This window comes from Hyperolius riggenbachi, chromosome 9 (assembly GCF_040937935.1).
Source record: "Hyperolius riggenbachi isolate aHypRig1 chromosome 9, aHypRig1.pri, whole genome shotgun sequence".
NCBI lineage: Eukaryota > Metazoa > Chordata > Amphibia > Anura > Hyperoliidae > Hyperolius > Hyperolius riggenbachi.
Genome location: NC_090654.1, coordinates 7,204,851 through 7,229,492, shown reverse-complemented (window position 1 = coordinate 7,229,492; position 24,642 = coordinate 7,204,851). Strand labels below are relative to the sequence as shown.

General features: G+C 45.9%; 1 protein-coding gene across 7 annotated transcripts in view; it reads left to right on the top strand.

Annotated features, from left to right (window-relative positions):
- Positions 1-24,642, top strand: part of IQSEC1 (IQ motif and Sec7 domain ArfGEF 1) — a 1,051,066-nt gene that overhangs the window by 381,196 nt on the left and 645,228 nt on the right. For all 7 annotated transcript variants that reach the window (XM_068251851.1, XM_068251848.1, XM_068251849.1 and 4 more), the window contains exon 2: positions 4,432-4,461. In XM_068251851.1, the coding sequence (XP_068107952.1) occupies positions 4,432-4,461 (30 nt within the window). The remainder of the gene's footprint in view (positions 1-4,431; positions 4,462-24,642) is intronic.

Sequence of the window (24,642 nt, the reverse complement as noted above, 5' to 3'; positions counted from 1 at the left end):
AAGCATGGGTCACCCCAAGCTTTAGAGCTCAGGGCTGGCTCACATACAGCACTCCAGAGGCGGGGGGGGGGGGGGAGGACAGGTGCAGGCAAAGGCAACTCACTCCAGGGCTCACACCACCAGAGCAAGCCATCCACCACCTGCCTCCAAAGGATACAAACTGCAAAAAATGCTTTCCATGCGAAAAATTATGCATGCTCAAACACCAATTTTTAGAATGCGTTACTCACGTCTAATTTTCCGCGTGCGATTGTATGCTTACAAATTTACGCATTGGAAAGGGGAATGTACGCATAGAAGAGTTCCCGGGACAAACATTTACAGAGTAAACATTTATGCGTAAAATTTTCTGCATGTGGGCATAAGCAACTGCATACACTATGCGTAATTGCGTATTTTAAAGCATAGTCTACGAAATGCATACGAAGCGAATATTTGATTTCGAAGCCGTAGCTTGGCGAAGCGTAATTGCATAAAACTACCCGTCTTTCCAGCGTAGCGAAGTTGGCTGACTATGAGTCCCTGGCTCACATACAACACTCCAGAGGGGTGGGAGAGGGGGGGGGGGGGGGGAGGACAGGCGCAGACAACTCACTCCAGGGCTCACACCACCGGAGCAAGCCATCCACCACCTGCCTCCAAAGGATACAAACTGCAAAAACTGCTTTCCATGCGAAAATTGATGCGCATGTAGCAGAACGCAATGGACGTTAAGGTGGGTGTGGACGGCTCTCCCCGGTGCTGGCCACGCTTGGGGGGGGTCGCCTGCACCACCTAGCCTCCCCCTCCGGGGTGCCGCTGTGGTTCCTAGGCAGTGAGAGAGCCTGGGACCCTGCGGTCCCCCCGGTTGTATAAAAAGGGGGGCATTGGGAAGCCTCCCCGTGGCGCTCCTGTATAGTGCTAATGTAGCATGAACTAATTCCCGCAGGGCGACTGCTTTGCGGTATTGGTTTTTTGACCCTGCATAGTTTAGCATGCGAAAGCAAATGCATATTTGCATGAGTATTGCCTCATGAATAGCCAATTAGGCCAGATTTGCAAAACCAGACTTGCTAGGGTTAGGCCTCCTTTCCACAGACTGCTGATAGGCAGTGAAATGCTTCTCAAACTCTCACAATGGCTCCCTGCTGCCTGGCAACTGCTTGCTGAGCACACAGTTCAACAGTCCATGGAAAAGAGGCCTTAAACTTGGTGTTTGAGCACGCATATATTTTCTCATGCAAAGTACTTCTTCTTCTTGTTTGAAGGTTAAGGCACTTACTCTATTATATATATAGATAGAAGATAGATAGATTAGTAACACATTGTATATACCCTACTCTCTTGTTACATCTGTCTGCTCCTGGAATGTTTGTTTTACTCTTGTTTACACATGAATCCTACCATTGAATTCCCTGGGAGGGGTATGCTGACATTCCTTTAGGGCTCTTTTCCACTACGGCATTTGCGATGGCTGAATCGCAAAACCGCAAACCGCTAGTGATTTTTCAAATCGCTACAGTTTGCTTTTAACATAGGAATCGCGGTAGGTCATTTCCACTACCGCGATTCGTTTTTTACCTGATCGCGATCGCGCGGCGGAACGATTATTGCCGCGATTTTGCTATGCAGTATATTGCATAGCAAAATCGCGATCACAAACGTCGGAAAATCGACGCAAAATTTTGTGCATTTGCTGAATCGCAATCACTAGCGTTCAGCGCGGACGCTAGCGATTGCTAGTGGAAAAGGGCCCTTACAACTGTGTAGCATTGTTATCAGCTCAGAGATAAATAAACAATGTTATCTAGGATTTTGTAGGGATAAGATTGCAGAAACTTATTTTCATGTCATGGGGCAGGAAGTGGTTGATCCTTTTCATGATTGTTGAGGCCTGCGGTGGTTTACAATTGACATTATGTATTTGAACTTTGGACACTGTTCTCTCACAGCAGCGGTCATTTTTAATTACCTGTTGGCACTGATTGTGTTTTACGTTAATTGAAAAGACATCCATTATTGACCATGTAGAGCGATCTGTCCTGGCAGATCGGTTCGGGTGATAATCGCTGTTGATTGCTAGTGCTGCACGATTGCTGAGGATCAATACATTCAAAATGTTGCGTGCTGAGTATTTCTCTATTTTAGGTCCTTATTTTTGCACTTCCATTATTTGATCCGATCGGGAGACCATTGTGGTGCCATTGCTGGATTCAAATGTGCGCCAACGTCATTCACTCTTCGCTGACCATTAGGGATCGCTTGTTTTTAGACGACCACATGTGTACGGAGCTTGAAATGTATGGTTTATTCTTAATGTGGCTGGACAGTGTACTGGGTAAGGGCTCTGCCTCTGACACAGGAGACCAGGGTACAAATCTCAGCTCTTCCTGGTCAGTAAGCCAGCACCTATTTAGTAGGAGACCTTGGGCAAGAGTTCCTAACACTTCTACTGCCTATAGAGCGCACCCTAGTGGCTGCAGCTCTGGCCTAACACTGCTACTGCCTATAGAGCGCCCCCTAGTGGCTGCAGATCTGGCCTAACACTGCTACTGCCTATAGAGTGCCCCCTAGTGGCTGCAGCTCTGGCCTAACACTGCTACTGCCTATAGAGCGCCCCCTAGTGGCTGCAGCTCTGGCCTAACACCGCTACTGCCTATAGAGTGTCCCCCTAGTGGCTGCAGTTCTGGCCTAACACTACTAATGCCTATAGAGCGCCCCCTAGTGGCTGCAGCTTAAGCCTTGCGCTGCGACTGCCTATAGAGCACCCCCTAGTGGCTGCAGCTCTGGCCTAACACTGCTACTGACTATAGAGCGCCCCCCAGTGGCTGCAGCTCTGGCCTAACACTGCTACTGCCTATAGAGCACCCACTAGTGGCTGCAGCTCTGGTCTAACACTGCTACTGCCTATAGAGCGCCCTCTAGTGGCTGCAGCTCTGGCCTAACAATGCTACTGCCTATAGAGTGCCCCCTAGTGGCTGCAGCTCTGGCCTAACACTGCTACTGCCTATAGAGCGCCCCCTAGTGGCTGCAGCTCTGGCCTAACACCGCTACTGCCTATAGAGTGTCCCCCTAGTGGCTGCAGTTCTGGCCTAACACTACTAATGCCTATAGAGCGCCCCCTAGTGGCTGCAGCTTAAGCCTTGCGCTGCGACTGCCTATAGAGCACCCCCTAGTGGCTGCAGCTCTGGCCTAACACTGCTACTGACTATAGAGCGCCCCCCAGTGGCTGCAGCTCTGGCCTAACACTGCTACTGCCTATAGAGCACCCACTAGTGGCTGCAGCTCTGGTCTAACACTGCTACTGCCTATAGAGCGCCCTCTAGTGGCTGCAGCTCTGGCCTAACACTGCTGCTGCCTATAGAGTGTCCCCCCCTAGTGGCTGCAGCTCTGGCCTAACACTGCTACTGCCTATAGAGCACCCCCTAATGGCTGCAGCTCTGGCCTAACACTGCTACTGACTATAGAGCGCCCCCTAGTGGCTGCAGCTCTGGCCTAACACTGCTACTGCTTATAGAGCACCCCCTAGTGGCTGCAGCTCCGGCCTAACACTGCTACTGCCTATAGCCTGCCCCCTAGTAGCAGCATCTCTGGCCTAACACTGCTACTGCCTATAGAGCGCCCCCTAGTGGCTCCAGTTCTAGAGTTTTGAGTCCACCAGGAGAAAAGCACAATATAAATGTTCTGTGTCTTGTCTAGCTGTGTGTTGCCATGGAAAACATCCCACCACCTCCTGATATCTAACCCTAACCGCGCCCCAATATAAACCACTGCCACGCGGCAATGTGACTGAGCCCTTGAGAGACCAAGGCACCGCTACACCCACAGAGGGAGCGCACCCTAAATTCAGCCATATTAGTTTCTGCTTTATAACGCCTTCTGAAGACTTGGGTTTATTTCAAAGGCAAATAAAAAAAAAGCGACATGAGAAGAGGCGGTATAGCAAAGGAAGTAACAGATATCAAAGAATTTTCTAGAAGAAGAGTGTTCTCGGGTGATGGAATAAATATTAATTTTATATAATCTAAATCATGGTGTAATTATGTTTATTTATTTACTTTTTTGGAAGTGTAGCCAATAACCTTTTCCTCGCACCTGGTAAAATAATAAGGGGAGCGCTGCAGTGCGAACAAACGGAGGAAACTTACCACGGAATGTTGTACGGTTAGGGCCCGTTTCCAGTTGTGCCGCACGCGTTAGCGAGACGTGCGGCAGCACTTCCGGGTGTGCAGGTACGCAGACGAATCCCATCAGCCGGGTCATGAATGGAAATATAAAATGGCTCTTACTGGAAAGAAAGTTGTCCAAATACCTACCCTTATATGAAACTACCGGTAGTGTGAGAACTGGCCTAGTCCCCTATTTACCTCATTCACACTAATGGCTTTATTTCTGAATGTTTAGTAAACTGACTGACTTCTGCGGTACCAAATGTTGTTTTTGCTTTTTCAGGTATAAAGAAGACATGAAGAGAAATGTAAGGTAAGATGCAAGTGGTTTTTTTGTATTCTAATCTGCTAAATTTAGAGTATCTCTAATGTTATCAGAGGAGCACCACAAAGGGAAATAAAATGCAAAGTGCACTAAACGTCGCTATCCATAGCATGCTGATACTCCCAGCTGACATTTACATTCAATGCAGATTCCATGCATCTTGAAATGAGTCAAAATATGGGAAGCTTGAACCAGGTTAATATGTGTCTTACGTGTTTCTAATTTGCTCCTGATTCTGTTATTACATTGTCATTTGGCTTGCAGTCTTTAATGTAAACCCCATGTGTGGGGTAATTGTTAATATTGTTGTTCATGTCAAGTTTAGTTTTCAATAAACACCCTTGAAACGAAAATCAACAGGCAGTTCTGTTCACTGGCTCAACTCCAGATTGCATACAACTTGCACTAAATTTGCTTGCAAGTTATCAGAGTTATTAGCACCTGATTGGCTGCTGTAGCTATCATATCACGACGCATGTTTTGCTATTAAAAGGACAATATTAACCAGCTGGTGCCCATGTGTAATTGCTGATTTGAATTTGAGCATCTGATTGGCTGTCGCTAGTGGTGACAGAAACGCTTTGATTTTAGTTAAACTGGCGTGTCCGACTAAGGGTGCATACACACATCAGACTATAGTCTTTGGAAAATGAAAGATCACAGACCAATTTTACCCCCTTCCATGTAGTATGAGAGCCATACCTACACAGTCTATTCTATGGAGCTGAACTCCCCATCAGATAGAAATCTTTGCAAGATGCTGCACACAAAGATGCTGCACACATGCAACAGATCAGTATCTGCAAAAGATCTGTTCCTGCAAAAGATCCGTTCCTGCAAATTGCATTCATAGTCTATATCTGCAGATCTCATACACACCTTGTTTAACAGACTTCATCTGCATATCTGACAATCTGCAGATCTGAAGATCCATCCTGGTGGATCTGATCTGCAAATGATTGTCCATTAAACAAGGTGTGTATGATGATCTGCAGATATCATAGACTATGAATGCATTTTGCAGGAACAGATCTTTTGCAGGAACAGATCTTTTGCAGGAACAGATCTGTTGAATGTCTACAGCATCTTTGTGTGCAGCATCCTGCAAAGATATCTGTCTGATGGGGAGTTCAGCTCCATAGAATAGACTGTGTAGGTGTGGCTCTCATACTACATGGAAGGGGGTAAGATTTCTGTCTGATGGGGAGTTCAGCTCCATAGAATAGACTGTGTAGGTGTGGCTCTCATACTACATGGAAGAGGGTAAGATTTCTGTCTGATGGGGAGTGCAGCTCCATAGAATAGACTGTGTAGGTGTGGCTCTCATACTACATGGAAGGGGGTAAGATTTCTGTCTGATGGGGAGTGCAGCTCCATAGAATAGACTGTGTAGGTATGGCTGTCATACTACATGGAAGGGGGTAAGATTTCTGTCTGATGGGGAGTGCAGCTCCATAGAATAGACTGTGTAGGTGTGGCTCTCATACTACATGGAAGAGGGTAAGATTTCTGTCTGATGGGGAGTGCAGCTCCATAGAATAGACTGTGTAGGTGTGGCTCTCATACTACATGGAAGGGGGTAAGATTTCTGTCTGATGGGGAGTGCAGCTCCATAGAATAGACTGTGTAGGTGTGGCTCTCATACTACATGGAAGGGGGTAAGATTTCTGTCTGATGGGGAGTTCAGCTCCATAGAATAGACTGTGTAGGTGTGGCTCTCATACTACATGGAAGGGGGTAAGATTTCTATCTGATGGGGAGTGCAGCTCCATAGAATAGACTGTGTAGGTGTGGCTCTCATACTACATGGAAGGGGGTAAGATTTCTGTGTGATGGGGAGTTCAGCTCCATAGAATAGACTGTGTAGGTGTGGCTCTCATACTACATGGAAGGGGGTAAGATTTCTGTCTGATGGGGAGTTCAGCTCCATAGAATAGACTGTGTAGGTGTGGCTCTCATACTACATGGAAGGGGGTAAGATTTCTGTCTGATGGGGAGTTCAGCTCCATAGAATAGACTGTGTAGGTGTGGCTCTCATACTACATGGAAGGGGGTAAGATTTCTGTCTGATGTGGAGTTCAGCTCCATAGAATAGACTGTGTAGAGTACGGCTCTCATACTACATGGAAGGGGGGTAAGATTTCTATCTGATGGGGAGTGCAGCTCCATAGAATAGACTGTGTAGGTATGGCTCTCATACTACATGGAAGGGGGTAAAATTGGTCTGTGATCTTTCATTTTCCAAAGCCTATGGTCTGATGTGTGTATGCACCTTGAGAAGTTTTGCCGCCAGCTGCTGAGAACGATTGTAAGCCTGTTATTCAGGACTCTGCAAGTAGCAGGAGGTGTAAGCCGCTGAATTGAGTTAATTCATTTAATTTAATTGTGAAAAGTAACAGAAATGTGCGGCTTGTCAGCGCAGGGGAATCTGCTGCTTCCAGTCCCGATAAGCCCCCTCCAATTAACGCTAAGGCAATTACAATGATAGGTCAGGGGGATCGGTGGCCTGTGATTGGCTGCTGAGAATTATGTGACGTTTATTTACACCACCTCACCTGCAGCAGCCAATCAGAGAACAGATACAGCTGCATGGTTATATAATACCAGCAGTGAGTGCAGTCAGGGGGGTCATCTGAGGTAAATCTGAGGGGAGAGGATCCCCCTCTCCACCAACAATGTGTAAACGCCAGAGATGTTTCTTGTTAACTTGTCACAGTCGCTGGTCAGATTGTCATTCCGATAGAAGATATGATTGCAGGCCGAGAATTGTACTTGTATGTGGTGTTTCTGGATTTTTTTAAACATCGATTTTGTGAGGTTTTATATTGGCGGTGCTGGTTAATGTACAGTATATGCTTTTTTACATTAGCATTTTGTCTTCACTAGAAGTCCCCGGTGATTATGGGGAATCCTGGGAAATACGAGAAACAGGCTTTGTGTGACTTTCTTTAAAGTGAACCCCGAGGTGAAAATAAATTGATGAGATAAATAAACAATTATATTTATCCTCCTACTCCTAAAAATGACTTTTTTAAAATCTCTCATGGTTTTCTTTTCTATTTAAACATTTCAAAGTACATTGAATGTTTTACTGTCTATAATCAGGGGCAGCCTAAGAGTTAGAAAAAGGTCAATAGTTCATGTATTTTATCTCTTCGTCCTCAGAAGTTGTATTCTGCCAGGAAAACTTTTATGGCTGTAATCTGCTTATCAGTGATGTTTACTATATTCCCGACAAGGTACCGACAAGACAGAAGCTGTCACTTCCATGCCTAGAAAATAACTTCTTCAGGCAGCAAAATAAAACAAGTAAAACAACTTGGTTAGTAATATGCTTTGTACTGTACATACACTTGTTTATCTCATCATGTCACATGTCACCTCCGGTACACTTTAAGAAATTCACCAACTAAATGGAGTATGTTGTACGTTGGTGTTTCAGCACAAAACAGAATGCAGAAGTATAATTGCTGTACTATCCCTGTCTGAGAAAATACCTGATCTTGTGAAACTCTGTGTTTCGTGTACTGTGGAGAATCTTCATCAGAAATCTGTAACTCCTGCTCAATATGTACATTTCTGGATGCTGTAAAAGGCTTACGCCAAGTGCGATAGATAGATAGATAGATAGATAGATAGATAGATTAGATAGAAGATATGGTAGATATTAGACAAATAAGGTACATAGAGTTACATGGGGGGGGGGGGGGGGAGGGGTGAGCAGTTGGGTATACAGCTATATTCAGCCATTGATGAATGTATGGGGTAGATTCCTGACACTTGTGTTTGTATTTGTGTTTCTTACTGACGTGTTACAATCTGTGTATGATCTGTAATTACGCAGATTATCCTCAGAGGACACACACAGCAGGCAGCGCGTTGTTTATATACACCGAAAATGTCAAACATTTACCAACCTGCTCTGATTATTAGCTGTAGTAACAGATGCCAGAAAAGACGTGCGAAAGGGGCGGATCCTCTGTGTGACATCATTACACGAAAACAATTCACCCTTAAAGGTCCGGTGAACATACAGCACGTGTGCTTAAAATAACTTAAAGAGAATCTGAAGCGAGTATAAAACTCGCTTCTTCTCTTATATATAGCAGGGGCATGTGTGCCCCTGCTAATCCGCCGCAATACCGCCGCACAACGGGGGTCCCTTCACCCCCAAAACCCACCCCAGTCCAGAGCGGAATCTCTTCCGCATAGAGGCAGGGCTAACCGCCGCAGCCCTGCCTCATGCGCGTCTATCAGACACGTGCCTCCGCCTCTCCCCCGCCCCTCTCAGTCTTCCTTCACTGAGAGGGGCGGGGGAGAGGCGGCGATGCGCGTCTGATAGACGCGCTGAGAGGCAGGGCTGCAGCCGTTAGCCCTGCCTCTCGGAGCAGCAAAATCTACGACCAATTTGGTCGTTGATTTTGCGGGGGGTGGGTTGGGGGGTAAGGGACCCCCGTTGTGCGGCGGTATTGCGGCGGTTTAGCAGGGCACACATGCCCCTGCTAACTATGAGGCAAGAAGCGAGATTTTTACTCACTTCAGTGTCTCTTTAAAATGAAGCTCTGATCAGTATTGTTATGTGCTTGCATTTCTGATTTTAATTCTGTTTCAAAACACAAGCTTATCACTCCTATTGTTTACATCATAAAAATGACTTTTTACTTGCTCATATTCCTATCATCTGTGTTTGCTTAAAGTGGACCTGAACTCTCGCACAGGTCAGAAGGAAAACAGAGAAATGCACCCTGTGTGTATTTAGAGAGTTTAGTCTGTCTAATTCCCTCCTCATCTGTAACTAAGCACAAGTTGTAATTTGATCACTGAGCTGTGTTAGCTGACTGCCACGGCAGGTCGTTAACACAGAATTTAAGCAATATGTCTGTTTCCATGAAAGTAGGAAGTAGTGCCTCTGCAGATTTATTGCAGGATTTGAATCAGCTCTAACAATGAAATGTTTTTTTCTTTAAAAGTTGTTATGCTGTTGCTTATCTTTTAGAGCGGAGAGGAAGTTCTGAGTTCAGGTCTGCATTAAGTTCTGTTATTATCTATCCATCTGTACCTTATATCATCCTGCACAATTTATAATGCTTATAAAGACCAGGAAACATTTTAGAGGCTAATTAGAAGAAAATAAAAACGAGAATCTGCGTTTTAAAAAGAGAGAAAAAGCCAGAAGTCAGAAATGAGACGTGAGAAGAGGTCATGGGTTTTGTTTCCGGAGGCTGGTTGAGGTTGCGGTAGAAGTTGCGTATAAGGAGTTCGTATGTTCTCCCCGTGTCTGTGTGGGTTTCCTCCGGGCACTGCGGTTTCCTCCCACATCCCAAAAACAATCACATACGTTAATTGGCTTCCCCCTAAGTTGGCCGTAGACTGTGATTCGCGGTTATGCGTTTGCGAGGACAGCTCTGCCGTTGTGCTGCGCGGTGATCCTTCTTAATAGGTAATGCGTTGAGGTCGTGGCGTGCCTTGCGGGGTGTCTGCTGTCCTCAGCCGCGGTGGGACGATATCACCCGCTGAGTCATTGTCACGGCACAGTACAGCTGACCTGACATTCTCCTGTCTGGGGACGGTGAAGCCATCAGTCACCGATTCCTCTCATGTCCTAGTCACACAAAGTAACTGCAGGTACTTTACATGATTTATCGCTCTGATTGTTTTATGGCAACTATTGTAAATTACTTTTGATAATTGGCTCATCCAACTGTTCTGAATGCCAATGTGTATACATTAGGTGATCATAGTCATGATAGTGACATTAAAGTGTACCCAAGCAGAAGTAAAGGTGGGTACACACTTGAGATAAAAGTCTTTGGAAAATGAAAGATCACAGACCAATTTTACCCCCTTCCATGTAGTATGAGAGCCATATCTTCACAGTCTATTCTATTGATATCATAGACTATGAATGCAATTTGCAGGAACGGATCTTTTGCAGGAAGAGATCTTTTGCAGATACTGATCTGTTGCATGTGTGCAGCATCTGTGTGTGCAGCATCTTGCAAAGATTTCTGTCTGATGGGGAGTTCAGCTCCATAGAATAGACTGTGTAGAGTATGGCTCTCATACTACATGGAAGGGGGTAACATTGGTCTGTGATCTTTCATTTTCCAAAGACTTTTATCTGATGTGTGTACCCACCTTTAGGGTACTGAATTTAAATATTTAAAAATGTAAAATGGATGTAAACACATCCAACTAAAAAATACATTTCTCCCAGAGTAAAATGAGCTATAAATTACGTTTCTCCGATGTTGCTGTCACTTACAATAGGTAGTAAAAATCTGGCAGAACTGACAGGTTTTGGACTAGCCTATCTCCTCATGGGAGATTCATAGGGTTTTCTTTATTTCAAAAGCACTTAGTGAACTGCCAAAATAGTGTGTAAACAGGTAAGCAGGGCAGCCTGATCCCTTCCACGGATTGCATTTGTAAAAAATAAACAAAATACTAAAAATCCCCTATGAGGAGATGGACCAGTCCAAAACCTGTCAGTTTTGCCAGATTTCTACTACCCACTGTAAGCAGCAAAGGGGGACCAGAGGACAGCGAGGATAGCCTCATTAGGATCCAGAGGATTCCCTCTCCTTAGGTAAGTATAAGCGAACCTGAACTCAGAACTTCCTCTCTACTCTAATTGATAAGCAACAGCATAATAACCTTTACAGAAAAACATTTTCTTGCTACAGCTCCTTTAGAGATGCTGCAGTCTGGTTACTTCCTGGTTTAATGGGAGCACAGAAAGGGTTAACCTCCTGTGTGTACATATTGGCTCTCAACTCAGAGAGCTGACAGCTCAAATTACACTGGCTCATTAATTGCAGATAAGGGAGCATTAAGGTGGCCATACACTTATAGATTTGCAGCAGATTCGACCATCAGATAGATTTCTGACAGATGCCTGTCAGGTCGAATCTGTCAGGAATCTATCTGATGTGCGCCACACACGGGGAACTGATTTCCATTAGATTTCAGAATTAAATCTATTGGAAATCTATCTAAATGTATTATTGGACCATTAGATCCAATGCAACTCTATGGGTTATCGATCTGCTGCCAGTAGCAGATGGACCTAGATTTTCCATCCTGTCAGATAGATCAATTCCATCGAAATCGGACGCAAATCAATCGATCAATAGATTTGATAGAATTGATTTCTGATCGATCGATTCTACAAAATCGATCGATCGATGGCTGAAATCGACCAGTGTAAGGGCCCCTTTAGACAGGCTGTTCTCTTTGAACACACACTGGGTGGCTTTCTCTGTGTTTTCTTTGTTTCCTGTGCTAGAGTTCAAGTCTGGTTTAAAAGAAAAAAAAAAGTATGGTGCCTTAACAGTAGTTTTTTGACCCATTAGTCAGTCTGATGAAGTAAAGTCATGCTCTCGAAAGTTAACCCAAGAAAAGTTACTCTGACGAAGTCCAATATTTTGATCCCCATTGGCACCATGCTGCAGCGCATACAGTGGGGGCGGAGCTACAGTGTGTGAGCCCTGCTGATGCCGGGTCGCCTCCCCGCTCTATTGCGAAGAGGTAAACACCCTTCTGGCTCAGCTAGCGGCAGCACTCACCAATCACCGGCGTCTCCCCGCACACCAGAAAAAAAATAAGTCCTGGGGAAGGGATGGGGGTGTCATGTGGGTGATCGGTTAAATGACTTGGAGGGGTTCATTTGGAAGCGTTGTTTGGAAGTGGCCATGATGTCTGGACTAGCCGCAGTTCTGTCCTGCAGTCCCGGAATGAAGAATGCATTTCTCCTCCTCGCCGGCGGCGTGTCGCTTCGCCCGCTGGTTGCTTTGCATAAAAGTCTTCACACTGAGAGAAGTAAAATCCCGCTGCGGACACTTTCCCAACCCCCGCTGGGCCTAATGGGGTTTCCGCTGAATGGAAATTTTGTCTTTTTTAAATAAATAAATAAATCTCTGTCCCTGAGTGTTGCTAAGTGACTCTGGTGTGAGTGAATTAATGAATGAGTAATCGTTATTTACCTGATTTACATATTGTACTTCCACGGTCCTGGCGTGGCGGAGAAAACGCTGCCGTCTGAGCAAGGCGATTGCACTGATCATAAACACGTACTATCAAAATGTTTCTTTATTGCAGCAATGTTCTTACACTGTACTTTTCAATAGAAACCTTTTTTGGGGGCGCGGGGTAGTGTGGGTACGTTCCTCTTCATGGTTTTAAAATGGAATAAAACTCTGACATAACATTCAATAAAAACATGTTTTACTTCTTTTTATTACCCGTACAGTTGCCTTATTTGCTTTGGTACACAACTAATATTGTCTGCTTACAAATTACAAATTCCCAAAGTACAGTTTATCTGCTCGGAAAGCTGCCATTGCATTTTATTGCATAGCTGCTGTATTTATATATTTAAATCTATCTAGTGATCATTTATCAGCTCTCTCTTTTTCTCAGCTCAGTACAGCTCAGTTTTGGCAGTTTGCTAATGTTTACTAAAAGCATCTGACAAAGGAATGTAAACAAAAGATAAAGTTATCACCTCTTCGGATGCGGCCAGAAACTTTCCACTGAAGCAAGGAGCTTTCCAATGAAGAACAAAGTGCTGTGTTTAACTGTTTGAATGCTGTTTTGCTACAATTTTTTATTGTGGTAGTAGATTTTATGTTGTAAATAATCTTTTAGAGAAAAGAGGACATGCTGAGTTTCATACCACTTTAATATGGAATCTGTCAATCTGAGCTAATTTAGGGCTGTTATTCTTCCCCATTACATAAATAAAATACTTTGTTGCTGTTTGTGTCACTGTTGGAGTGATTTCCCAACTTCCTGTGTGGATAGGAAGTGATGTAAATTCCCTGAGAATAACAATCTGATAGGTTCTAACTTCTTACTATGCGGTCCAAAATTAGAATCAAAGGGTTTTTTTTTTCTGGAATGTGGCATGAATCTTTGCTAAAATATTACTTATTTAAAGATTTATTGAGCCTGAAATGGGTGGGAGGAGGTGCGCCAAACACTCGTGGACAGCTGGGAAGCGGTAGGAAGTTAAAATCTTACCTGGGTAGAGGAACAATAGTAAGAAATATTTCATGAATTGGACACTTAAAGGACAGCATGTTTCGCTGGCCTTAACCGCTTCTTCAGGAGTAAGGCCCGCGAAATGCGTTGTCATTACTGTGGTCGCCTTTCAGCACCTCCGTCTTGTAATTAGCATTCTTGTACCAGTAATCCATTCCCATTCTCTGAAATACTGCTGGTTTCTCTTTCTTTTTTCTTTTTCCATTCCTGGAGTTCGTCCTTTAAATTTCGTTCACTGAATACCCTTTATTGAGCATGAAATGGGTCATGGCTTAAAGTTTAGTTAGTTCACACAGCAAATCTAGCTGCAAACAGCTTCAACAGTTCAAATATGTTTAGTTATTCCTGTGATACAATGAGGGCAGCCATGTTTTATTTGTCACATTACACACAGGCAAGCTGCTCTGCATCTCCAGCCCTCAGCTCACTCCCGTCTCCTGCTCCCTCCTCCCCTCTGCCTCTGAAATCTCTGGCTAGTAACCTCCTCCTCCTCCTGCCCAGACTGGGGTCCCATAAGCCCTTGCTACATGGAGTGCCAAGGCACCATGAGCTGTGGGCGAGGCTTGTTTAGTTTATAGGGAATTAGAGTAGTAAAACAAAAAACAAAAACAGTATTTGGCTTGGGGAATGCCCTATAAACTTATATGAAAGGAACACAATTATGCAATGAGGAAAAGTTTATCTCGGATCCACTATAAATAGGCACATTGTGAATAAGATGGATTTAGGTGACATGGGGAAAAAATTAAAGCTTTGTCTCCATCTACTGGTCACCTGGCTTTACTGATAGAAGAGGTCAACTGGACCCCTGTACCACCAGCAGGCCCAAGGCACCCGCCTATCTTGACTTTATGAGGGAATGTGAGTCTTGAGATGGTTGCAGCTCTGTCAGTGCAAGCCTCATCTCGCCTCATCTAACTAAACTGAATGACGAAACACAGAAGATTCACCTATACTGACCTGTGTGTGTCCGGATACCTCCCATCTGCGTCAGTTACTCGTTAATTGCCGTATCTGGCAGTGTGTGTGGCTGCGTTAGGCCAACTTACAGATATGTGCCCAGAACAGTCGCTAATAAGGATGACATTTAGAAATGATTGCCGGTAGGTTGCTTTGTTTCCAGATTTTTAGGTAGCTAAATTAGGCGGGGGCACGAGAGGCCAATCTGACAATCACAGCATTTATTAAAGCACAAGGAACAGCCATACTATCCCAGGGGAAAAAATTCATATATAAGGAAATACTTGTTCTACTGACCTAACAGATGCATTGCCCTGTCTTAGTTTTGATTGAAGTCAATTGTATATAGTAAATAAAGAGATTTTCCATCTCAGCCTCTGACTGAAGCCAACCCTGATGTCATTTCCTCCCTTCATCTTTTTTTCTCCTATAAACTCCACTGTCATATCTAGCTTGCTTTGTAAACACATGTGAGCACTGCATAGATTGTATTTCAGCAGCTTCTGCAGATGGGTGAGGTGTTTCCCTTCTTGGCCTCAGCCTATCAGACTGAACTGCCCTCAGCCAATCAGTGAGGAGCAGGAATGGGGGAGGGGAGATGGCACGCTTCCTTCTCCCTGGGGCAATGTAGCAGAAATGAGCCAGGCTGACTGAGATAAGATGCATTACAGCAGAAAAAACATTTCTGATTATATTGGAATGCTTGCAGTACAGGGTCAGGGTGCAGACTACATAATAAACACAGAGCAGTGGGTACATGGAATTTGATTTTGTGTCTGACAGTCCCTCTTTAAAGCAGACCTATAGCTAGAATCACACTTCTATTGAATCTGTGTTTAACATTTTGTTATAGAAAAACACAAACGTCTTTCTTGGCCTGTAAGAAATTATTCCATCTCATGTGGCCTCCTGCTGAGGCAAATCAAGTCATGTGATTCAAATAACTTTTTTTTCCGGAGTGTTTTTGCCTTATGTGTAAGCATGTTTTCGCCACCCAGCAAGTAAAAAAGTGCTAAAAAGTAGAAAAGAAAAATACTATGAAACCTACATGAATTTGGGAGAAAGGATACCCGAGGTGACATTAGATAGACATGTGAATGTACAGTGCCTAGCTCACAAATAACTAGGCTGTGTTCCTTTTTTTCTTTCTCTGCCTGAAAGAGTTAAACCTCAGGTATGCAAGTGGCTGACTCAGTCCTGACTCAGACAGGAAGTAACTACAGTGATCACTGATAAGAAAGTCCCCTTTTTATCTCTTTCTTGCTCTCTGAAGCCATTTTCTGATAGGAAAGTGTTTTATAGTTGGAATTTCTTATCAGTGAGGGTCACACTGTAGTCACTTCCTGTCTGAGTCAGGGCTGAGTCAGCCACTTACATACCTGATATTTAACTATTTCAGGCAGAGAAAGAAAAAAAAGGAACACAGCCTAGTTATTTGTGTGCTTGGCACTGTACATACACATGTCTATCTCATCATGTCACATGTCACTTCGGGTATCCTTTAAGTACTTTCTTTGCTTTCTGGAGGCCGGAAAAAGTGGTATTTTCTGGCAGTGGGGTTGCAAGTAGCATAGCGTGCCGTACCCTGGTTATGTACCCGTCACCTAGGCAACACGGGCTGCGCTAATTGCGCAACATGCAGTACGGCGTTTGCTGGAGGTACCGATACATTTGCTGTGCGCTTCGTGACCCCGGCAATTCTACAGACTTTAACCGAACACACCGCAATATGTAATAAGATCCCCGTGAGAACAATCAGGCAACAAATACATGTAGTCAGGTCTGCAGCCTCCGCGTCCCACAGCCGTGGTGAGTATTTCACATTGTTAAGCCTCGTACACAACACACATGATAAAAGTCGTTTGAAACGTTGAACGAACGACAGATATCGCTGATTCGGATGACAATCGGGATAAACAATGTAGCCAAACGATGTTAAGGCGACAACAAGTGACCGATATCACTTATTCTGCCCGACCAGCAGATCCATACAGACGATTATTGGGCAGATATCGGCCAGTGTATGCTTTGTCATTCAAGCGACATTGTGGGGATGTAACGATTTAAACATTATTCATTTTAATAACAGAATAGTTTCCCTCGCAGATTTATAACAAAGGCAATTAATGAATGTATTATTTATGCTGATGTAATATTCAGTAACCGCACATCATTTATTCATACCTGGATGCGTTTCTCAATACTCATTACAATGCCTTGATTAGAAATCTCCTGCAGGAAGAGATCTCGCCAGTCACAGCAGGGAAGGAGTTAATAATTCTTGCTCCATATTGCTGAGAACATGTATGCTTTGCAGGGAATATGGGTAAACCTTATATGCTTCCTGCGCAGCTAAAGCACGCTCATTCCGAATGCGCGGCGCGGCCAGGTGCGTCCCACGCCTGGGAGTGTTTTGCGCTTGCGCAGGACTACTGCTCAGGCGCAGAACACTCCCAGGGACAGGAGCGCGGCGGGGGAGGGAGCCTAGCCAGGCCGCGCATTCGTGGTTCAGCCAGGCTTTCGGGCAGTATTGCGGGTGACAGGAGCCACCCAGGGAGACGGCAAGTGACTGAGCGGCCTCAAGGACATCCGAGGTCAAAATAAACTGATGAGAAAAACAACTGTATCTATCCTCCTTCTCCTAAAAATGACTTTTTAAAATATCCCACAGTTTTATTTTATATTGAAATCTAGTTTTTAATCTAGTCTTTAAGTTTTTACCGTTTCATTGTCTCTGCTCAATGACGCCTTCAATGAAGTATGACAGAGCTCAAATCTATGAATTATTGACCCTTTTTATCTCTTTCCTGCTCTCACAAGCCATTTACTGACAGTAAAGTGTTTTATGGCTGTAATGACTTATCACTGACGGTTACACTATAGTCTGACCCGGACAGAAACTGTCACTTACACACCTGATGTTTAACTCTTTGAGGCAGAGAAAGAAAAAAAAGGAACAGACTAGTTATTAGTGTGCCTGACACTGTACATACAAGTGTCTATCTCATTATGTCACATGTCACCTCGGTTGTCCATTAAGGAAGCCACAGGTATGGAGCCTGAGGTGGCTTTCATCTCGGTTCACTTTATAAATATGTTTCATGTTCACTTTAAGAATGCCATATTTATAAAGGGGAGTGCAGATTTTTTGATTGCGATATAATGGTGTTCCATTCTTTCTAATTAGGATGGACGGTTGTATAAGGAGCACTGTACTGGATTTTGTGGTGTAACGTTAGTCTAACCAGTTATCGATTACGTTTCTGCTGAAATATAATCAACAGCAAGTGGACAAGGAAGTGTAATCAATCACGACTGCCCGATCAAGCTCTAAACAGGGAGTGATCAATCTCCCGCCGTATTGGGCCGGTATTGACCTGTGTATGGGGAACATTACGTTCAGAAACTTTATCTATTGAGATATACCTTACAAGGAGTCCAGGAACCGCCGTGCAAGTGAGTCTCCCTCCTACTGCTGCACACTCAGTACTGGAAGTGAAATGTAACTTGTCTGCCCTTCCCGCTCCTGCATTACCCGCTTTTTATCCGCACCGGTGCAAAGCAAAGGCGGGGCAGCTGCCCAGAACAGCCAATCAGAACCCTTGTTTTTTTTAAAGTTAAATTCCCCTCCCCTCCTTCATCAGGGCTGAGCCAATGTTTGTGGAGTTTCAACTTATTAAAAATTAGCTTTTCATGTCTAAGAAATTTCCAACTCAGACAGTAACAAGCTGATCTTTCTCTCGCCCGGAATCTGTAGTCTGTGTACAGCCCAGGTATTTGCTCTTCCTGCATGTGCAATCAGTCACTCAAAGCGGGTGGTCGTTACTTCTTTTCCACACTTTCTGTAATTTAGTGGTTAGCAGCCACACGGCCACTCCCAGCCTAGCAGACTGTGTTAGGATCGAGGGGAGGGGCTGAGTAGCGGCATTCATTTTAGCAATGCGTACAGCTGAAGTGATTAATTATTACTGGTGGAATTTCAGTTTTCTGTTATATGCATTTCTATAGGCTCTTCAGCAACGCACGCAGCGTGTGATACACAGGGACATCAGAAGTGCGTAGACTGCGCGGTCTGACGCATTGCAGAGCTGTGCATTCTGGTGCCTAACCAACCACCACCGATGCCTAATCCTAACCAACCACCACCAATGCCTAACCCTAACTAACCCCCCCATCGATGCCTAACCCAAACCGACCCCTGACGATGCCTAGCCCTAAACAACCCCCCCCCCCCCCCCCCGCGCGATGCCTAACTCAAACCGGCCCCTGCCAATGCTTAACCCTAACCAAACTCCCCCAACCAGTGCCTAACTAAAAACGACGCCCGCCGTTGTCTAATCCTAACCAACCCCGCAAACCAATGCCTAATCCTAACCAAACCCTCGAACAGATGTCTAGCCCTAAATAGGGGTGCTCGGAATTGAAATTTTCCCGTTCCGCGGCAATTCCGCATACCGCCGATCCGAAATTCCACCTCTGTTTCATCCCGGCGGTATTCCGAAGCTGTTCCGCAGAATTCCGCGGTATATGGAATTCCGTCGAAAAAATTGTAAAATCTCTCTCTCTCTCTCTCCCTCTCTCTCTCTCTCTCTCTCTTTCTCTCTCTCTCTCTCTCTCTCTCTCTCTCTCTCTATCTATCTATCTATCTATCTATCTATCTATCTCTCTCCCTTTGGGCTGGTGCACACCGAGCGGCTTTTTGGGCGTTTTCAGATCCGCTTGCGGCTGCGGATCTGCTTGGTCAATGTATCTCAATGGGGTGGTGCACACCAGAGCGGCAGGCGTTTTGCAGAAACGAAAAATGCCTGGGTGAGGCATTTTTTGGATTTCGGATGCGTTTCTGCCTCAATGTTAAGTATAGGAAAAACGCAAACCGCTCTGAAAAACGGCAGTTCAGAGCGGTTTTGCAGGCGTTTTTGTTACAGAAGCTGTTCAGTAACAGCTTTACTGTAACAATATATGAAATCTACTATACTGAAAACCGCAGCAGCAATCCGCAAAACGCTAGCAAAACGCCTCATAAAAATAAAAAAAAGCGTTTAAAAATCTGCTAGCATTTTGCGGATCTACTTGCGGTTTTTGGTGTGCACCAGCCCTTTCTCTTTCTTCTTCTTCTCCTCCTCCTCCTCCTCCCTACATCCTTAATCATGCTACTTTTTCTATTGAATTGATCATAATGGTAGTATGGTACATGCTAGGCCAGCGGATGGATGGATGGATGGAGGAGGAGGAGATTTTTTGGTGTTATTCCAGAAAATTGCGCGGGAATTATAAAAATTCCGCGGAATTCCGTTTGAGAGGTATAGCAATTCCGTTCCGACTACCAGAATCGGAATTAACCTAAATCTAGCCCTAACCAAACTCCCCCAACTGATGCCTAATCCCAACCGCCCCCACCCATGCCTAACACAAACCGACTCCCGTCGATGCCTAGCCCAAACCCCCGACCAGTGCCTAATCGTAACCAGACCACCAAACCAATGCATAATCCCAACCGCCCCCACCCATGCCTAGCTCATTTTAATAGCACCTAACCCTATAAACAAAAATAAATTAACTTTGTGGACAATCGGGGCGCCGGTTATACTAAGTTGCCCGCTTTTTTGTTCCCCTGTCTGCCAACATTTCCCATAGCAGATACTACACAAGCTATGTGTGAGCCTTCAGGCTTCTCAGACGTGCGCAGAGTGGTCCCGCTGTAAGTGTCTGCAGCACAATTTATAACTCATTTTATTCAAATTACATTTTCGTAAAACTCTATTCTGCTGTTTTGACAAAAAAAAACCCAAAATCCCATTATTAGGTCCCCATTCTGCCAGTGGCCGTTCACACACATGGAAGAACGGCAGCCCGTCTGTGACCGGTCACACACATGGAAGAAGGGCAGTCTGCCAGTGGCCGGTCACACACATGGAAGAATGGCAGCCCGTCTGTGGCTGGTCACACACATGGAAGAATGGAAGCCCGTCTGTGGCCGGTCACACACATGGAAGAACGGCAGCCCGTCTGTGGCCGGTCACACACATGGAAGAATGGAAGCCCGTCTGTGGCCGGTCACACACATGGAAGAATGGAAGCCCGTCTGTGGCCGGTCACACACATGAAAGAATGGAAGCCCGTCTGTGGCCGGTCACACACATGGAAGAACGGCAGCCCGTCTGTGACCGGTCACACACATGGAAGAAGGGCAGTCTGCCAGTGGCCGGTCACACACATGGAAGAATGGCAGCCCGTCTGTGGCTGGTCACACACATGGAAGAATGGAAGCCCGTCTGTGGCCGGTCACACACATGGAAGAACGGCAGCCCGTCTGTGGCCGGTCACACACATGGAAGAATGGAAGCCCGTCTGTGGCCGGTCACACACATGGAAGAATGGAAGCCCGTCTGTGGCCGGTCACACACATGAAAGAATGGAAGCCCGTCTGTGGCCGGTCACACACATGGAAGAACGGCAGCCCGTCTGTGGCCGGTCACACACATGGAAGAATGGCAGTCTGCCAGTAGCCGGTCACACACATGGAATAACGGCAGCCTGTCTGTGACCGGTCACACACATGGAAGAAGGGCAGCCCGTCTGTGGCCGGTCACACACATGGAAGAATGGAAGCCCGTCTGTGGCCGGTCACACACATGGAAGAATGGAAGCCCGTCTGTGGCCGGTCACACACATGGAAGAACGGCAGCCCGTCTGTGGCCGGTCACGCACATGGAAGAATGGCAGTCTGCCAGTAGCCGGTCACACACATGGAAGAATGGCAGCCTGTCTGTGACCGGTCACACACATGGAAGAATGGCAGCCCGTCTGTGGCTGGTCACACACATGGAAGAATGGCAGTCTGCCAGTGGCCGGTCACACACATGGAAGAATGGAAGCCCGTCTGTGGCCGGTCACACACATGGAAGAAGGGCAGTCTGCCAGTAGCCGGTCACACACATGGAAGAATGGAAGCCCGTCTGTGGCTGGTCACACACATGGAAGAATGGCAGTCTACCAGTAGAGATGGGCCGAACGGTTCGCCGGCGAACGGTTCCAGGCGAACTTTTGCGGAAGTTCGATTCGCCCCATAAAGCTGTATTGAGCAAAATTTTTCGCCTCCATTTTACTGTCAGCAGACATGTTATTGTGAAACACACTGCTTTCAGTGCTAAAGACCCCACCCACCCTCCCTACCAGCTAGGTCCTTTTATACCATTTGAATGTAAATTTAACATTTATGCTCAACGCAATAGAACCATTAGGTTGCTTAAAGGAGAACTGTAGTGAGAGGTATATGGAGGCTGCCATATTGATTTCCTTTTAAGCTATACCAGTTGCCTGGCAGCCCTGCTGATCTATTTGGCTGCAGCAGTGTGAATCACACCAGAAACAAGCATGCAGCTAATCTTGTCAGATCTTACAAAAATGTCAAACACCAGATCATACCATAGCTGGGAATCGAACCCAGATCTCACTGTGTGGTGGGCACGTCACCCTAAGCACTGTACCACCTCAGAAGTAAGTGAAGCTTGCCTAAAATTTAACATTTATGCTCAATGCAATAGAACCATTAGGTTGCTTAAAGGAGAACTGTAGTGAGAGGTATATGGAGGCTGCCATATTGATTTCCTTTTAAGCTATACCAGTTGCCTGGCAGCCCTGCTGATCTATTTGGCTGCAGTAATAATAATCCAAACATTTGTATAGCGCTTTTCTCCTGTCAGACTCAAAGCGCTCAAGAGCTGCAGCCACAGGGACGCGCTCAAGAGGCCACCCTGCAGTGTTAGGGAGTCTTGCCTTGAACTCCTTACTGAATAGGTACTTGACCTAGCCAGGATTCAAACCCTGGTCTCCCATGTCAAAGGCAGAGCCCTTAACCAGTACACTATCCAGCCACTGTAGTGTGAATCATACCAGAAACAAGCATGCAGCTAATCTTGTCAGATCTTACAAAAATGTTAAACACCAGATCTGCTGCATGCTTGTTCAGGGTCTAGGGCTAAAAGTATTGGAGGCAGAGGATCTGCAGGATAGCCAGGTAACTGGTATTGCTTAACCACTTGCCGACCGCACGCTTATACCGTGCGTCGGCAAAGTGGCAGCTGCAGGACCAGCGACGCAGTATTGCGTCGCCAGCTGCAGGCTGATTAATCAGGAAGCAGCCGCTCGTGCGAGCGGCTGCTTCCTGTCAATTCACGGCGGGGGGCTCCGTGAATAGCCTGCGGGCCGCCGATGGCAGCTCGCAGGCTAAATGTAAACACAAGCGGAAATAATCCGCTTTGTTTACATTGTACGGCGCTGCTGCGCAGCAGCGATGTAAGGCAGATCGGCGATCCCCGGCCTATCAGCGGCCGGGGATCGCCGCCATGTGACAGGAGACAGCCTGTCACTGGCTGCACAGGACGGATAGCGTCCTGTGCAGCCCGGATCTCCAGGGGGGGCCAGGTAGGAGAGGGAGGGGGAGGATTTCGCCGCGGAGGGGGGCTTTGAGGTGCCCCCCCCCCCGCAACACCCGGCAGGCAGGAGCGATCAGACCCCCCCAGCACATCATCCCCCTAGTGGGGAAAAAAGGGGGGCGATCTGGTCGCTCTACCTGCACGCTGATCTGTGCTGGGGGCTGCAGAGCCCACCCAGCACAGATCAGCTAAGACAGCGCTGGTCCTTAAGGGGGGGTAAAGGGTGGGTCCTCAAGTGGTTAAAAGGAAATCAATATGGTAGCCTCCATATACCTTTCACTACAGTTCTCCTAATGGTTCTATTGCATTGAGCAAAAATGTTAAATTTTAGGCAAGCTTCACTTACTTCTGTAGTGGTACAGTGCTTAGGGTGACGTGCCCACCACACAGTAAGATCTGGGTTCGATTCCCAGCTATGGTATGATCTGGTAACTGGTACCTGGTATAGCTTAAAAGGAAATCAATATGGCAGCCTCCATATACCTCTCACTACAGTTCTCCTTTAAGCAACCTAATGGTTCTATTGCATTGAGCATAAATGTTAAATTTTAGGCAAGCTTCACTTACTTCTGTAGTGGTACAGTGCTTAGGGTGATGTGCCCACCACACAGTGAGATCTGGGTTCGATTCCCAGCTATGGTATGATCTGGTGTTTGACATTTTTGTAAGATCTGACAAGATTAGCTGCATGCTTGTTTCTGGTGTGATTCACACTACTGCAGCCAAATAGATCAGCAGGGCTGCCAGGCAACTGGTATAGCTTAAAAGGAAATCAATATGGCAGCCTCCATATACCTCTCACTACAGTTCTCCTTTAAGCAACCTAATGGTTCTATTGCATTGAGCATAAATGTTAAATTTTAGGCAAGCTTCACTTACTTCTGTAGTGGTACAGTGCTTAGGGTGACGTGCCCACCACACAGTGAGATCTGGGTTCGATTCCCAGCTATGATATGATGTATACTCATGTATGTATCCCCAGCTATGGTATGATGTATACTCATGTATGTATTCCCAGCTATGGTATGATGTATACTGGTTTTTAAAATAGTATAATTCCCTGGCAGAAGGGAGGAGGGAGGAGGGAGAAGGGAGGAGGGAGGAGGGAGGAGGGAGGAGGGAGGAGGGAGGGAGGAGGGAGGATAAAATCTCCCTAGCAGAGTGTGTAGCAGCTGTCCCATAACTAATTAGTGTAGGTAGGAAGGTATAAAGGACCTTGCTTGGAGGAGGGAGGGTGGGTCCTCCAGCAATGATGTGTATTTCACTCAATTAGGTGTGGCTCCAGGTATTAGAGCTTTTGAAACATGTTTTCTATCATTTTTCCAGCTGATAGAATGTTTTAAAACTTTGAAAGTTCGCCTCCCCATTGAAGTCTATTGCGGTTCGCGAACTTTTTCGCGAACCGAACCTTTTGCGGAAGTTCGCGAACAGGGTTCGCGAACCTAAAATCGGAGGTTCGGCCCAACTCTATCTACCAGTGGCCGGTCACACACATGGAAGAAGGGCAGTCTGCCAGTGACCGGTCACACACATGGAAGAACGGCAGCCCGTCTGTGACCGCTGTCCTGAGCCGCTCATCCCGAGAGTTCATCCGATGCAACAAAGTTTTCCTCGCAGCGACAACCGGGGAAAATATTTATTTTAAATGTCATATTTGTCTCCCTAATGAAGGTTATTGTGCAGCCGGTGTGATCCGCAGCCGGCCGGGCTTAAGGCATGTTATTATTCC